Source organism: Clytia hemisphaerica, unplaced genomic scaffold (assembly GCF_902728285.1).
Source record: "Clytia hemisphaerica strain Z4C2 unplaced genomic scaffold, Clytia hemisphaerica genome assembly, whole genome shotgun sequence".
In the NCBI taxonomy this organism is placed as follows: domain Eukaryota; kingdom Metazoa; phylum Cnidaria; class Hydrozoa; order Leptothecata; family Clytiidae; genus Clytia; species Clytia hemisphaerica.
In genome coordinates, this window is record NW_027103734.1 from 91,583 (window position 1) to 108,192 (window position 16,610).

At 36.0% G+C, this 16,610-nt stretch overlaps 2 protein-coding genes across 2 annotated transcripts in view; both read left to right on the plus strand.

Moving 5' to 3' along the window:
* Positions 1 to 875: 875 nt before the first annotated feature.
* Positions 876 to 10,780, plus strand: LOC136805001 (myotubularin-related protein 14-like). The gene is made up of 7 exons (XM_067061531.1): positions 876 to 1,095; positions 6,519 to 6,632; positions 7,709 to 7,759; positions 7,880 to 7,992; positions 8,880 to 8,985; positions 10,486 to 10,564; positions 10,758 to 10,780. The coding sequence occupies exons 1-7, from the start codon at positions 946 to 948 to the stop codon at positions 10,778 to 10,780; spliced, it is 636 nt and encodes a 211-aa protein (XP_066917632.1). The 5' UTR covers positions 876 to 945.
* A 672-nt stretch (positions 10,781 to 11,452) lies between these two features.
* LOC136805006 (myotubularin-related protein 14-like) overlaps positions 11,453 to 16,610 on the plus strand; it is a 55,605-nt gene continuing 50,447 nt past the window's right edge. The window contains exons 1-4 of the mRNA XM_067061537.1: positions 11,453 to 11,495; positions 12,333 to 12,449; positions 13,921 to 13,994; positions 15,074 to 15,141. Coding sequence (XP_066917638.1) covers positions 11,461 to 11,495; positions 12,333 to 12,449; positions 13,921 to 13,994; positions 15,074 to 15,141 — 294 coding nt within the window. The 5' untranslated portion in view covers positions 11,453 to 11,460. The remainder of the gene's footprint in view (positions 11,496 to 12,332; positions 12,450 to 13,920; positions 13,995 to 15,073; positions 15,142 to 16,610) is intronic.

Here is a 16,610-nt window from a genome sequence, read left to right on the forward strand (position 1 = left end):
GAAGAATTTCTATCGGCCTTATCCCTTATCCCTAGGGAATAAAACACTCAATTTGTGTGCCATGGTAGGGTATTTACTTTTTCTGAAGTTATTAAAATAAAAGACCAAGCTGAAGCGTGACGCTGCAGATCAAATCTGTGTTTTGACTAACTCACCAACCTTTATGATTTTAAAGGTATAGTCTGTTTATTGCAACAACTCATGCTAAATTCAAAATCCAATGAAATGAGTGTGTTCCATTTGCTTCGTGATAAACTTGTCTCTTTTTTAAACTTTTGCTTTTCATTTTTGAAAATGAAATTTGGGACGGTTCACTCTTCATCCTTGAAAGATAATCTGGAGATATTTTTTTATGAAAAGAAGGAGTATAAAACGATAAAAAAGTTTTCTCGTTTGTGGTTTAAAAGAGCCTGGTATCTCGGGGTCTTTTGTCTTCATAAAGTATGAAAATATTATCAAAAGTGACTGAAAAATTGCCCCCACCGATTGGCCCGTACGTTAGGTACATACAGTTGCAAGGAAAATCTAGTTGAGTTAGCAAGCTTTCGCATTCTACTTTGCGAACGTTTTAATACAAGATCTTGTATTAAAAAAAAAACCTGGTCCTTCACAGCTCGATATTTATTCGAGCTGTGATATTCGCGGTATGGGGTCGAGGTTGTGAATATTCAGCGAAAGCTTCTGATTAGTCAAGCACTGAAACTCTGTTGTAATGTCACGTGACCTAGGTATGATTCCCTACACACTTTTCAGCCAAAACACAGCCCTTTCGGTGATTGTACCCTGCGGTTTTGTTATTCTGCCCGCCCGCCGCTCATCCCGCCCAACACATGTCGGCGTCGGTATGGGCGGCACTTTGAATTCCATAAAAATGGTAGCCGCGCTGCGGGCATGTAAACAATCAGTGCTCGTGTTTCCTTGTTTGCAGATAATTTTCGACTTTTCATGGCTGGACTCGCACTTGTACTTTCGTACGTTTTGGAGAACTCTTTTATATGTATTGAGAGAATAGCTTTCATCCAGAGTTGGCTTCTAAATTCAACCAATTTGCAACACATTCATTGGTCTGTTGATTTGAAACAGCAACAAATTCAGGTAGCTAGTTTTACCGTGGAAACGTCCGTGGAAAAGTCGGGGGTAGCTAACACTAACTTTCATCAGTGGAGGGAAACTTGCATAGCCATCAAATGACTGACCAATCAAAGTAGAAAAATTTCAAAACAAATGAATTGCGCAGCTCCGTTCGTAGCTCTACTCTACCATTTTTTTATTTAACTTTGTATTTTAATGACCAGCAGGTCACTCATCATTTGACAGTCTGTGCCACTAACTCGATCGGGAAGATTTTTCTGAAATGGGAAGAACCTTCCCAAACGGGAAGAACTTACTCTAATTTTTTCTGCCTGTTTGGGAAGATTCTTCCTCTTTTGGGAAGTTGAAAATTGACTGAATCTGACCAGCCAAAAAAGTTGAAACTTTTTGGAGGTGAAAGAGCATCAAATTTTTTAATGTCTTTCACCGAAAGAAAAGTAAACTTTACCGTAGAAATCTTGTTAAATTGTGAAAAAACTGCGTAAACTTCCCAAACGGCGGGAAGTTCCAAACCAATCGAGTTGTCCTTATTTTCCCGTTCTTCCCGATCTGGAAGTCCATTTTTTAACTCTTACTCGTTTGGATGTCAAGTTAATTTCCCGTTCGGGAAGGTTATTCCTATTTCAGATGTATGAATCTTCCCATTTCGGAAGAATCTTCCCAATCGAGTTAGTGGCATAGACTGTTTGTGAGAGCTATGCATGATTAGCCTCCACTGATGCAAGTTAACCGATCTCACGGTAGTTAATAGAATATTCATTCTAGACCCAATAAGGCTGATGGAAATTAATGATATGTTTACTGTAATGACGATTTTCAAAATTCGATGCGGCCAAGTTTTTCATTATTCATTATTCATTATTTTCCCATAAACATTTATTTTTACCAGATTTTTCGTTTTTCCTTAGGCCGATGAAATTTATATATGAGTTTACCGTCGGCCGCCCGCATCTCTAAAAAGCACCCGCATGAAAATTTCATTATTTTCAAAACTCATAAATTTTTCATTATTTCCATATTTCTTTACAACTACAACCTCTATCTTTGTTAAAATCGTCTCTACGCATGTTTACACTTGTAAACAAAGAAGATTTATTACAGAAAATGCTGCCGCCCTCAATCCTACAACTGCAGTGGGCGTCCCGCCCATATATCTGCCAAACCGCCCTGACCGCCATTTTAGTTTTTTGCTAAATCTAGCGCCACTGTAGCAATCGATCTTTATTTTTCGTTCGCAAAAGATGCGAAGGGTTGAAGCGAAGCAAAATTTTTTATTTTGAGAGAGCATGATTGGCAGAAATGGTGGATAAGGTGCTGTTGGGAAAATAATGAATAATGAATAATGAAATCATGCCGCATCTATTTTTGGGTAAGTTCACGACGGTAAACTCATATGTAAATTTCATCGGCCTTATAGATACACAATCTCCTCTTGTGTCTCCGGAACTCTCGTGTTTTTATTGATTCTTTTGGTTCCCGTTTGTACGAGCTTAAAGAGATAAATCTTTTTCTTCCCGCTAGAGAATTATATAATGTTTTCTCCACAATATGATAAAATTAAATTCACACGGTAAAGACTACTAGAGGGCCGTTCGGGTTGTTAACAATCTAAAAAAGCCACGGGCCGTTTGTTTTGATATCAACTTCGAAAATTTTTGTTCTCTGCTCAAGTGGGAGGAAAAATAATGACAACTTTTTGAGAAAATGGCAAATAATGACAACTTGATGCGGCAGGTTTTTGAACACGCGGGCGGCTTACGGTAAACATAACATTAAATTCCATCGGCCTAAGTTTCAAGCCTGAAGGGCTAGGGGCGAAACTTTAACCCTTCCCAGGCAAAAGAAATTGAAGCCACTTATTTTCCCATCCAAAACGCACATAGTACATGCCGTAATCATGGCGACGGATTGTTGTATCTAGCGGTTCCAGGACCCTGCAGCTAAAAAAACACTATTTTTCTCTTCGGAAAATTCCAGAGCTCTTCCGGTGCTTCCAGAGCAAGTGATTTTTATCCCATTCTAAAAAGCCGTTTAAACATGGTTACAAAAAATATTTGTCTCCAGGTGATGGACGCACTTTGGTCAAATAAAATACTTACAGTCTTTGGGGATGATGGTTCAGCCATTAATGAATTTGTCACATTAGTTAGCTATATTCAAAAGCATCACTGGTCGAAATATCGAAACTATATACCATGAGTCGGGGCAAATTTTTTAAAAATACACGCGTGCGCAGTTAGCGGGAGTACACTGAAATGTTCTAGAGTTCTGGTGCAGACCATCAATCCGGAACACTGGAAGTGCTCCGGAATCTTACTGTGTTCCAGAGCAAAAAAAAAATGGCACATGAACCCCAGGAGGGTCCTGCGGTTCCCTTGTTTTGGAAATTTTTTGAAATCTAAGATAGATTTTAGTTTCAATCCGGCATTTGCGTAAAAACTACGCATTTGCATTCTGGATAGGAAATAAGTAGTTTCATTTCCCATCCAGAGGAGTCTCGCTTCTAGCCCTTCCAGCTTGAAACTCAATGGTCAAACTTGTCGAACCAACTGAACAATCAAACTCCATCAAACGATTAAAGCTTGATTGAAAAAATTAATCAAACTCTATGATCAAAAAAAAAACTGTGAGTGTTCTTGATTAAGTAGGATCAATGATAATGGTGGGTTGCGGTGTTCGATCAGTTAAAAAACCCAAAATACTTAGCTCGACAAGTTCATTCTGCTCCATATATACATCGTATATTAGCTTCTCTTCAATGTAAATCAGGAAATTACTTCTGATAACGGATTACACACTTTTCTTGTATCTTTTTAGCATCAGAGACAGTTTGTTGGGGCGTAGTACTGTCAAAGGCTCTAACTTGGGACAGCAATTCGGCCACCATTTCACCGAACCTCCAAAGTCATTAAAATTAACATACCGCAATCATAGATAGCAAATAATGTGAATACGCTACTCTCACCAGGTAAGGCTAGTTCACACCGCAAAAGGAACAAATGCGATTGCATGCATTCGTGCAAGGTTAGCAGACAATATCATCCACCAACAAGTGCAACTTTTCAATCTGCGGACCTAGACGGGGGTTCATTATTATTATTAGTTAGGGTTAGGGTTGGAGCTCGAGAGTCACAATATAAGGCAGAAGGCCTTCTTAGGGGCATTCGTACCCTGAGACTTGTAGATCCTTGTAGGGGCACCGGTAGGGTTGGGAGCTTTCTTAGTTAAGGTCTTTAAATTACACGCTATAAATAAGTAGCTCCTGTCGTGTCTTGTTGGCACCTGGCGCCTTTAAGCAGCCCCCAGTCCTATACCTAGTATATATAAAATATTTTTTGATTTAATATCATCTTTAGGAAAATCTGTAAAACTGTTTTAGTTTCATGCTCTCTCCGCTGGAATCATCAGATTTTGAATATTTTCAAAAAAATAAATTTTTGCCCAGCCACCTGATGACGTCATCTGGCAAGTGGCCAGGTGGCAAAATTTGGTGTTACTGTTTAAAATTATGTTTTAGACCATCTAAGGATCATTTTTGCCAAATTTCATGCTTTTATCACCATCTGAAGTATTTTTGTGCTAACAGACCTCACTATTGACATGTCAATCAATTGCGTAAGCTGGAAAAAAGTCTTTAGAGAAAAACAACACGAAATGAAAAAAAATGTTGTCAAGATGCTAGCAGCGTGAGTGTGATTAAATTGTTAATTATTTCTTCAAATTATGTACTTTTAAAATGCTTTAAAAATACATTTGGTTGTGATTATGGGATGGTGAAAGTTTGATTGATAAACTTGGTTGAAGTATCAAAACTAACTTGTTGTCAAAGAGATTTAAACAGTATAAAGTGAAAATACAGCCCAGAAATCAACCATCCCAAGATTTGACCAATTGCCCAAGTTAGAGCTTTAAACAGTAAGTGAAATTCAGTCCAGAAATCAACCATCCCAAGATTTGACCAATCGTCCCAAGTTAGAGGTTTAAGCAGTAAGTGAAAATACAGTCCAGAAATCAACCATCCCAAGATTTGACCAATCGTCCCAAGATTTGACCAATCGTCCAAAGTTAGAGGTTTTTAACATTTAGTGAAAATACAATCCAGAAATCAACCATCCCAAGATTTGACTAATCGACCCAAGTTAGAGGCTTTTAAAGCAATTAGTGAAATTACAGTCCAGAAATCAATTTATGATATCTGTGATCAGACACTTGCTCTAATGCGCACGATTGCATTTACGCATTTCTCGTTGTAAAGATTTGTTCCTTTTGCAGTGTGAAAGCCTACCTGGTGAGAGTAACGTATTCACATTATTTGCTATCTATGATTCGGGGTTATGTTGATTAAATGACTTTGGAGATTTGGTGAAATGGTGACTGAACTGCTGTCCTATGTTTTGTCAGAAGGTTAGAGCCGTTACTATTACTTCAAAAATAAAAGATTGTTTGATTAGTTAGGTTTGAACTGAATCGTTTAATGGAGAAAAACTTTAATGGAGTTCGATTAGTTTGATTGTGCAATTGGTTCGATTAGTTCGATTGATCTGGTCTGGTTTATTTCTTTCTTTAATATATTAGCTATTTTCACATGTTTGACAACCCGTTTGTTCAACAACTCACAAAATTGTCGAACAGAGCTGCAAAACATTAAGAGGAGTATTGTAGTAACAATTTTTTTTAAATTTTACTGATATCAGCAGAAATCAGCAATATTAGAAATTTTGCAATAAAATGCTGACATAGGAAAATTTGTACTAGTAATCTCATGGTTATGAGGGAAATTCGGGATAAATTTCCGTAGGTCAATTTTGAAATTTTTTGAAATTTAAAACATTTCAAAATTTGACCGAGGGTAATTTATCTAGAATTTCACGAAAACAAGCATGGGATTCCTGGTTAATCTCATGGTTTGGATTGAAATTCTAACAATTCTGAAAGACGTCAATTTAACACTGGAAATCAATCAAAAAAGAGGTCTCAAAAAAGTCATAGAAACGCAAGTCGAGTTTTAAGGATAGTATTCCATTTACTTAAGTCTTCAAAGTTAGTAAGAAATTCGAAAAAGTTGATGAATTTCCAATGGATGGAAATTTCACTTTTGCGGGAAATTACAAAATCTGGGAGGGAAATTACAAAATCTAGTAGGGAAATTACAAAATTTAGTAGGGAAATTACAAGTTCGCTGGAAATTAATACTTTATAGATACTTACCCCTGGATATCGTATTTTTTACTTGAAAAGACACTTTACCCCCTGGATATCCGCTCCCTTGTAGGTATTTAACCCCCTGGATATCCATATTTGAACAAAATCACTAACCCCCTGGATATCCGATATCCTCAACAGTGGGGGGCACGGACTATTTCTGGAAAAGCCCAATTGTCATTTTACCTTTTATTTACTCTCTCTGCATCTTTATCAATTCATAGGAGGTGATGGCTGGGAATGAAGATGATTTTGAGATCAATTACGATGAGTTAGTGAAGATGTTGGTGTATTCTGCAAAAAACCTTTTTACTGCTAACGGATCCAGCAAGCAACTAGTGAGTACATTTCTTTTATGGTGGCTTGCTTTGTTAAGCATATCAATTTATTCATGATATACACCATCGCAATGTCTCCCACAGACCCAACAGCTGGTTGGTTGAAAGTGACGTATTAACTGATTTTACGTCACTTACAACGAATCAGCTCTTGGGTTCATGATGTAACGTCTGAAGACATTGCAATGGCGCATATCGTTAATAGGTTGTTTTTGGATTTTTTCGTCCACTCAAGAATGATCAAAACTTTTCAAGACTATTTCTACTATTGTTTCCTAAATTTTGTTACTTTTAAAATATTATGCCCTACCTGGGTAAAACAAGATCAAATGTGTAGCCAAACATTCGAAAAGTGCACAATAAATACACTAATTGTTGTATTTCATAAAACATATATTTTCAATTTTTAATCACATTTTCATGGTCTTTCCTTAACCCTATTTGTACTAGGGGTGGGGGTGCTTTTTTTGTTCGGGGGTGCTTTTTCTGTTCGGGGGTGAAACTATTGTTAATAGCTCCTGAAATAATAGAGCTTTTGGGATGAAATTCTCGGTAAATTCCTAACTTTTATTTGGCTTCAAAAAAAAATTTGACACCTAAAAATTTTCACACCTTGAGCATGACGACATTTCTGACAGTAAGGTGTCACAAAAATTGACACATTTCCAATACAAATTTATTTTTTATGTCAAATGTATCGTTTAAATCGTAATAGTAATATTTAGGATAAAATAAGCATTTTAGACTCTTTTCCAAAGTCTTTGTTAGAATACAATAGCTATTCAAAAGAACAAAGGAAATTTTCGGTTTTTGCTCACTTTGGGCATGATGAGTGTTGTCAAAAGTTACCCCCAAGTTACCTTGTATGACAAAGGTCTTGTGTGCCAAATTTCATCCAAAAAGACCCACTAGATCAAAAGTTAAGGGGTGGTACAGGAAAAGCCCCCTAGTTTTGAACCGCCCCTGAAAGCCTAGTATGAACAGGGTTAAATTTGTTGAGTGGCAGGAACGATTTTATTATCATGGTGATGATGGGCTCTTTTAACTTAATTTTGTTTTCTTTTCTTCTTTTGCAGGGGATGCAAATGAAATGCATGGAACTCTTTGAAAAAGATTACAAAATTCAGGTTTCATTTTAAAGTTTTTGACTTCAACTCAAAATTTGAATCCTCAAAAAATTAATTCATTTGTTTCCTTATATTATGGACTTTTTTTATTATTAAACGTAATAATCTCTTTATCTTCAGATAATAGACAATGACGAGGGAGAATTATGTACAACATACCCAAACAAAATGGCTTACTTCTTGGGCTATCAAGATGAAGAAGAAGATAGAATAAGCAGAGAAAGTGCTAGGAGGTTTGAAACACTACATGTCTTTTTATGAACTTTTTTAATCATTATCATTCGGCTACGTTTTATTCCTAAAGTTAGTTATCATATGAAATTCTCAATACTGAAATGGAACTTTGCCAGCTTGCATAGCTTGTTTCGGGCTTCAAAAGACTTTGTCCTCTAGGCTTTCCAATAGATGAATCTTCAATTATACCATTGAAATTCTCAATACTGAAATGGAACTTTGCCAGCTCGCAAAGCTTGTTTCGGGCTTCAAAAGACTTTGTCCTCTAGGCTTTCCAATAGATGAATCTTCGATTATGCCTTTAAAATTTTCAATACTGAACTGGAACTTTGCCAGCTTGCAAGCAAAGCTTGTTTCGGACTTCAAAAGACTTTGTCCTCTAGGCTTTCCAATAGACGAATCTTCGATTATACCTTTGAAATTCTCAATACTGAACTGGAACTTTGCCAGCTTGTAAGTAAAGCTTGTTTCGGGCCTCAAAAGACTTTGTCCTCCAGGCTTTCCAATAGACGAATCTTCGCTTATACCTTTGAAATTTAACTCCTAACAGACGGAGCATGATTTTCGAGAAAAAAAATTTTTCTCGCCGGAAAAACAGGTTTCTTTGATATTTTCTCGACATTTTATCATTATAGTTTTTTCTGATTTTTGCACAAAGATGCATATTAGCAATGTCCAAAATATGGTCGAGTCCGATTTTGGAGAAAAAATTGTTTCCGGCCGAAAATGCTGGAAATTTGCCGTTTCTTATTTTACTTCTTTTTCTATTTCCATTTCTATATTTATCATTAGGTAGTGCTTTTTTTATTTTCTGTGAAGATGTTCCAAATAGTGAAATACGAGAACACAGGCATAATCAATGAATTTCTTTTAATTTGCTTTACAGTTTACCAATAGCTCCTGGTCGATACAGACAGTATGTAGAGAGAACGAAGACAGCTCGTGTTTATTCACGTTTCATTTTACCTTGTATATTCATGAAGAATTTTAAGGTAATCTTATTTGTTCTTATTTACAAACAATGTGCAGGTACTGTGAAGGTTTCGATCACAGACTTGCACCGCAATGGACTGTGTTTGAATCCCAAGCACTACCAGGCAGGGTGTTATGGAAATACGGTAATAGACTCTCTACCTTCACTCATTACACCATTATCACCTTCGAAAAACCATGTGTAAGAGTGGAAATTGTAATTCTTTAAACTATGGGGTTTCAATATAAACAAGGTTCTAATCAATAATGTTAATGGCATTTCTGTCTCAAAACTCGATCGAGCCCTAATCGAATGTCCATCTGAAATTGAATAAGGAAAATATCTACCGGGTGCGCCACAAAAAAGTTTCTCTCTTTGAAACTAATTTTCTCAAAATCTAAAATGTTTAAAAGAACCACTCCTATTTCATTGGAAAGAAGAAAGATAGACTTAGATTTTGATGGGTCATTTATTTAATTCGATTCATTAGACCAAAAGTTATGCTCAATTGAATAAAAAAGTTACTTTCAGAAAGTGCTCGAAAACGTCAAAAATCGACCTATCAAATTGTTACTTTAAATTTGGCAATTGCAATAGCCTTTACACAATTAAGAGCATTTTTCCGTAACAAAACACATAAATTTTGAAACGAAAGGGTCGAAAGGGTTTAAAATCCTCATCAACATTAATCTAATTTGGTTTTACTGGAATTTTTCTTAGATTTTTGGTTCTAGACTGGATAAAGTCTATGTAAGGCTGGATCTACCTCGAAACCCATAATTGATGTATTTTTATGAATTTTACCAGATTATTTGGCCTTTTTTGACGAATTTTCTTCCTTTCATTGAAATTCAACCTTATTTTAAATAACTTCAACCTCCTTTAAATAACAAAAGGTCATTTAGACAGCTAATTATCATTTTTAATGACTGAAACGAAAATACTGATATATCATATAACTATGCTTCTGTTTCATTTGATAGGTCGAATTTTAACGTTTTTGAGTATTTTCTAAAAGTAACTTTTTTATTCAATTGAGTATAACTTTTGATCTAATGAATCGAATTCAATAAATGACCCACCAAAATTTAAGTTTATCTTTCTTCTTTCAAATGAAATAGGAATGGTTCTTTTAAAACTTTTAGATTTCGAGAAAATTAGTTTTAAAGAGAGAAACTTTTTTGTGGCGCACCCGGTACCAAAATCATTTTTAAATAATTAGTATTGGTCAGTAGTAGTTAAGGCAAGAATGATGCACATTTCTTGCTTTTGAAAAACACAGAATCTGGAAGAAACCTATTGAAAAAAACAACATCTTTTTGTTTCCAATGAAGTGAATACAGTCTTCTGACCAGTCACCAGAACCGTTGGAAAACCAACGGGTCCGGCGAGACTCGAACTCACAACCATGCCATTCGCGGGTGTTTGCTCTACCATTGAGCTACGGGTTCATGTGGTACCCGAAGACTCAATTGCCACTCGGTAGAGCTGGAAGTGAATTCTTTTTGGTTATTTTCAGGTGGTTTCAAGAGCAGCAACCATTTCCACCACAGCTGAAGTGTTTTGGAAAAATGGAATTCGTGGCATCCTTCCTCAAAGTAAGAACATTAAAGGTTTTATTTCCTGTTTCATACCAGACACATGTTTCATGTCGGGACAGTGTCTGCTTATTGTTATATTGTTCTGATATAAGCAAAATAATGTTTTTCTTTTCCTTTCCTTCCGACCAATCTTGCTCCACATTCGTGTCAATCCAATATAAAAGCTTGTAAATTAAAATGGATGATTAAGCAAACGATATCACTCTTATTTAAAAAACAAAACCTTTAATTCCTTTTTCCGGTGTGAAGATGTGCGAAAAGTAAACAATTTTCTTCTTTTACCCGATCACGGTGGGATGTAATTTTTTTCACAGTTAAAAGGGGGGTTTGTAGGGGTTTAAAATACCGTTTTCCCGTCACAATTTTTGCTGAATCCCGGAATCCCGAAAAATGAAATGAAATAATGACACCGTCATACCGGTTTGTAGAGGTTAAAATACCGTCACCGTCTGATTTTAAAATACCGTTTTCCCGTCACTTTTTTCGTTAAATCCCGTCACACTGTAAAAGTACAACCCCCCCTAAAATGGCCTTCTCACTTCAAACACCTCGCCAGAGCCCATGGAGCACTGGTAATTAACCTCTCCCCCATTAATCTCTCTTGATGTGTATCAGAAACGAAATTCCTACTTAATTTGTTTGTGTTTAGCAATAGACCATATCAGAGTTTTTGATTTTTCTTAAAAAGCGATGCATTGTGGGATTGTTTCGAGTGTATTACAATAGAAATCTCTTAGGAATTCCTCGAGGGAATTCTATTGTAATACACTCGAACCAATCCCACAATGCATCGCTTTTTAAGGAAAATAAAAAACTCCGATAATGTCTTTGTTAGACTTTCAGCTTTTATCCTGAATATCACTGATTTCATTTTTTCAGAATTTAGTTCAAGAATGGACAGAGATAAAAAATATGCTGATGATTCTTGGTAAGTTGGTGAGTGAGTCGGTGACTCATTATTTTCGTCTTGTTCGAAACATTTTCAAATAATTTCTTATTGGTTAATGATCGAAACCGTCTTAGGAGACTATTTCTTCATGCATTCTATTCATCAAGTTTGAATGCCTCTTTGAATTTAGTGGCAAATTCAATAAAACCAATCATATATTACTTTAGGCGTACAAACTTTTGCGAGCAGAAAGGTTCGCCAATTTCGCGAATTTTAGCCCTTTTCGCGAAAGTAAATACAGTAGAACCTCTAAATTAGCGGAGACTCTAAAAGGCGGACACCTCTGATTAGCCTACAAAATATTTTCCCCCCGCCGTTTCCTAGTCAAATCCTTATAAAAAAAGTTTCCAAAAGGCGGACACTCAATTAGCGGACACCTCCATTTAGCGGACAAAATATTCTGCACAGAATGGTCAAAAACCTGTTTTTTTCCCTCCAATTAGCGGACACCGAGGAAAACATAATTACATAGACATTAAGATACAAGTAATAAGTGATTTTAAACAATTTATTTCAAGCATTTTTTTTTTTTCAAATTTTGTTTACAAAGATTCAGTTTTTACTTTACCCAGTTGACAAGTAATATAGTAATTGACTGGCACCTCAAGTCCAAAAACAGACTTGATGTGGTTAGAATTAACAACAAAAAAACAAAAAACAATCAAGCATCTATTTAGATAATGGAAGTAACGATTACAGCTCTTCAAGCTCTTTCCCAATCCTGGTCTTCAATCCCAATCCTGGTATTCAAGACGTTATCAATGTGAAGCATTATAGGAGACATACAAAATAATTTTCCTTCTCTCAAACACACAGGGATTTAAACATTGTGAACAAGAAACGTTTAGTGGACATCGAACTTTTGAAACAGATGAATATTCAATATATTGTTGATATGATGGTGGAAGTCAAGAAAATCAAACACGGAGTTATGTAAGTCCTTACTCTTGTCTCCATAATAGACGCCCCCGCTAATTGTTAAGAGAAAAAAATCCACCCCCCGCTCTTATTAAGACCCCCCTGCTAATTAGATTCGAATAATTCAATATTTTATTACAGTGTAGATAGACCTTAAACTTGTTAAAATTTTCCTTTTTGTCAGTATTGGTTCTTATTTTACGTGTTCATTTGTTGATTGATATCAGTTAAAAAATGTCTGTCTTCAAATTACCCCCCTCTTATTCCATCCCGCCCCCGCTTATTAGAATTTATAAAATTTTCCTACCCCATGCTTATTCGGACCCCCCCCCCCCCCCGTCTATTCGGGAGACAAGAGTACTGTTAGGCTCCGAATAAACGACGAGGGGTTCGAAAAGAGGTAGAAAATGTTCAACATTTTTATAAACGACCTAATACTGTGAAGCAATTTGTGTATTTTTTCTGAAAATTGGATCATGCTCCTTAGCCTTGTAGAGCACTACCTAAGGAATTTTACTTCTGAAAACCCAAAAATAAGGTAATGTAAATATAGGCTGAAATTAGGCTATTTAGAGCAAAATAAGGGACCTTCCCTTTGAAAGCTGAAAATATTAAACTAGTTTAAAAATTGATAAACGGGGGGGGGTCCTAATAAGGTCCGGGGAGTTGGAAAATTTTCAAAAAATTAACAAGTGGGGGGGGGGGGCATTTATTTGGAACTTTAAAAGAATAAAGATTAAAGAAATAATGGTTTATTTCTTTTCAATACTACCGGGTGCGCCACAAAAAAGTTTCTATCTTTAACATTAATTTGGTCGAAATTACTAATGTATCATGTAATTATGCTTCTGTTTAATTTGATAGGTCAATATTTCCGAAAGTAACTTCTTTATTCAATTGAGCATAACTTTTGATCTAGTGAATCGAAATTTTATAAATATAACCCATCAAAATTTAAGTTTATCTTTCTTCTTTCTAATGAAAAAGGATTGGTTATTTTTAAGTTTTTAGACCTCGAGAAAATTCACTTTAAAGAGAGAAACTTTTTTTCGTGGCGCACCCGGTAGAATTATTGCCTACGCATTCATCAGTTCTTACTACCGCAGTTTGGTGCCGGCAACTTGATTGCTCAAGTCAATTTTTTCACCTCCTCCCTTGGCGCCATGCAGGTTTTTTTTGCTTATTATATATTAAAATTTTCGTCATTTTTTCGTAACTTCATCATCAGCATATATAATGAGAAAATAAGATAAAACCCATGTGTATACTTGTCTGGGTCAACCAAGGCTGCTTGCTCCCGGATTAATAGAGAAATTTGAATTTAATCTAAATAAGTTTGAGTTTATCGACCCAGTGATATTCATATTGGAAGTTTATCGTGGCTTGGATCACGAGCCAAACGTAAATCTCGTGATATGATAAACTTCCAATATGAATTTAAATATGTTTTTGTTTTATTGTTGAATAATATTTTATTCTTTTATAGAGTATCTTCATCAGAGAAAGTAGACAAACACCAACGATATAAAGAATTCGATTTAATATGTACGCCGTTCCCAGGTAAAAGCATTTGTGTTTACGTATTCCCTGGTATCGCCGTTCATTTTGCAAAAATGTGACTTCCCCAGCGATTTAAAGTAATTGAAGTCGGACCGGTCTCGGCACGGTATTACGAGTGGTTTAGAAGCCGTCAAATTTTTTTTTAGATCGCTCTTCAGACCTTCTAGAAAATCTGATTTTGAACGGTCCTTGTCGCTCGTAGACGCTCATGGTTAGACCGGTCTGAACCGCTAGCTAGTGTTTGTCAGTAACGATTACATCATAAAATTGTTATAAAGGATGTCGGCCGGTCAATTGAGGACGGTTTGAGACCGGACGCTGCGAACTGGCCGCTAAATTAACTGGACTCGTAGCGGCCTTTTGGTAAGTTTTTACCGGTCATTTACTGGCCCTTAAAAGACCGTCTAAAGACCGGTCCGATTTTCAGGTACTTAAAATCGCTTGGAGAGTCACATATACTGAACATGCATCATAATTATAACAACCGAATACTTTGAATTGAAAAAGTATCTTTTAAAAGTCGTTGTATATATACACCGATGTACGAAATCAGTGTCAAAATGGTAGCTGAAACTGCGGAAATATAAAGATTCACAAAAAATCTGTTATTTCAAAGTTTGCTTTATAAAGGTTGTATACAAAATCCATCTAAATGCTAAATGTTACGAAAAACCTTTCAATTATATTCTGATGTTTAGACTCAGTGTTTCAAGCTCGCAGTATTCGAAATCGCTATTTATTTATTTCTGATTATGGTCTCTAATCACTGACCTTTATATATCCCTGGACCAAGCTACATCCGCCATCTTAGATCGGGTTTTTTTTTGAATTGGTACCCGAGAAGAAGCAATTGCACTGTTAAAAGTTAACGTCTAATGGCGCTACATCATCAAAAGTTTTCGAGGAAAAGTAGATCTAACGCTCTCGATGCATTTTGACCGCTATTGAATAGTGCCGCCATTAGGGTACCAATTTCAAAAAAACTCCAATCAAAGATTTTTGGTCGGCCGGGATTGAGTAACTTGGTCCAGGGATATATAAAGGTCAGTGTCTCTAATTCAGTACTGTTTTGACCTTAGGTTGTGAATTGATGATGGATATGGACCAACTTTTCAGTAAAGAAGGACTCTTCTTCGATTGGACGGAGGTACGTCATTTTCTCATCTTGTTCTCTTGAATGTGAATGTCAAATTTCGTCCTATTTTAGGCTCCAAAATTGGGTTTTCAACGATTTTGCTATCATTTCTTTACCCTAAATATCCTGCAACCGCCAAATTTAATTCTCGCCAAATTTAATTTTCTCGGTCATCCGCCAAATTAAATTGCCGCCAAAATTTCTTCCTTTAATGTAATGCGTGTTTACAATTGAAAAGATGTATATATACGTTTCAAAATACATAATTAAGAATAACTTTCAAAATTTGGTGTGTGGTTTTATAGATTATGCCCATCCAGCCATATTCAATTATTTTAACTTGAAAAACATCTTGGTCAGGGATGACGTCTCTGAAGTTTTCGAAGAACAAGTAGAATGAAATTGACATCAATCCAGCTAAAAGAAAAGAAAGATTAAGTTTGTTCAATCTAAACTGAACTCTGAATAAAGCTTCATATTCTCAGGTGCTTAATTGAACTTAAAATCAATTTTTTTAAATCTAAAATTTGAAGATTTTTCCAACCTCCCCTCCCCCCGTTTATTAGGTTAATCTGCACTCCCACTCAGAGACTCGAGGAATTGTCTCTCATTTGGAATAGAGTTTTGGCGGCAATTAGTTTGTTTAGGATCCTGCATTAATTCCCAGAACCTCGAAAGCCGACCGTTCCCACTGACATTCATATATCCCTGGACCAAGCAATATCCGCCATCTTTGATTGGAGTTTTTTTGGAATTGGTACCCACGAAGAAGCCATTACAGTGTTAAAAACTAACGTCTAACGCGGCTACATCATCAAAAGAATTTGAGGAAAAGTAGACCTAGCGCTCTCGATGCATTACACCGCTATCGAGTAGTGCCGCCATTAGGGTACCACTTTCCAAAAACTCCGATCAAAGATTTTGCTTTGCTGGGATTGAGAAGCTTGGTCCAGGGTAAAAAAAGGTCAGTGACCGTTCCGCTAAGGGTTGATAGGTCTATTCATTTTGGATACAATAAAGCGCTTGTCTACTTACTCTTACTTAGACTAAGTATTCAAATTTTATTTTACTAGATAAGGTACATAATTTTCCAAAATCTTTGAAGCCTTCGGATGTTCTTAACTTTTTGAGTTTTAACCCTAAATATATTCTTAACATGTTCTTATCTTTACCATTCTTCGAGCTTTTTTACCCATTTTCCTATAAATCGGGTGTTTTAGACTGTAAAGCATTAACTTGTTCTTAACTTGTTCTTAGTATTTTGGCCATGTTGTTTAAAAAAATGTAGATACAGATAAGACTCTCGTGAATTTTCAACTAGAAATCTTTATTACCTTATCGGGGAAAACTTTGTCGGGGAAAAGTGACGAAATTTTGGCCAAGTGACGAATATTTTTCCCCGGCCTTAATGCGTTTACCAACTACCAGCAAGTGACGAATATTTTTCCCCGACGAAAATTTTCCCCGACGAAAGTTTTCTC

What these genes read in the sequence shown, in the direction of transcription:
- LOC136805001 (XM_067061531.1), top strand. Translation starts at nt 946, where the DNA reads ATGGCTGGACTCGCACTTGTACTTTCGTACGTTTTGGAGAACTCTTTT. An exon ending in TGAAACAGCAACAAATTCAG is followed by an intron (nt 1,096 to 6,518) that starts GTAGCTAGTTTT and finishes ATCAATTCATAG; the next exon opens with GAGGTGATGGCTGGGAATGA. An exon ending in TATTCATGAAGAATTTTAAG is followed by an intron (nt 8,986 to 10,485) that starts GTAATCTTATTT and finishes GGTTATTTTCAG; the next exon opens with GTGGTTTCAAGAGCAGCAAC.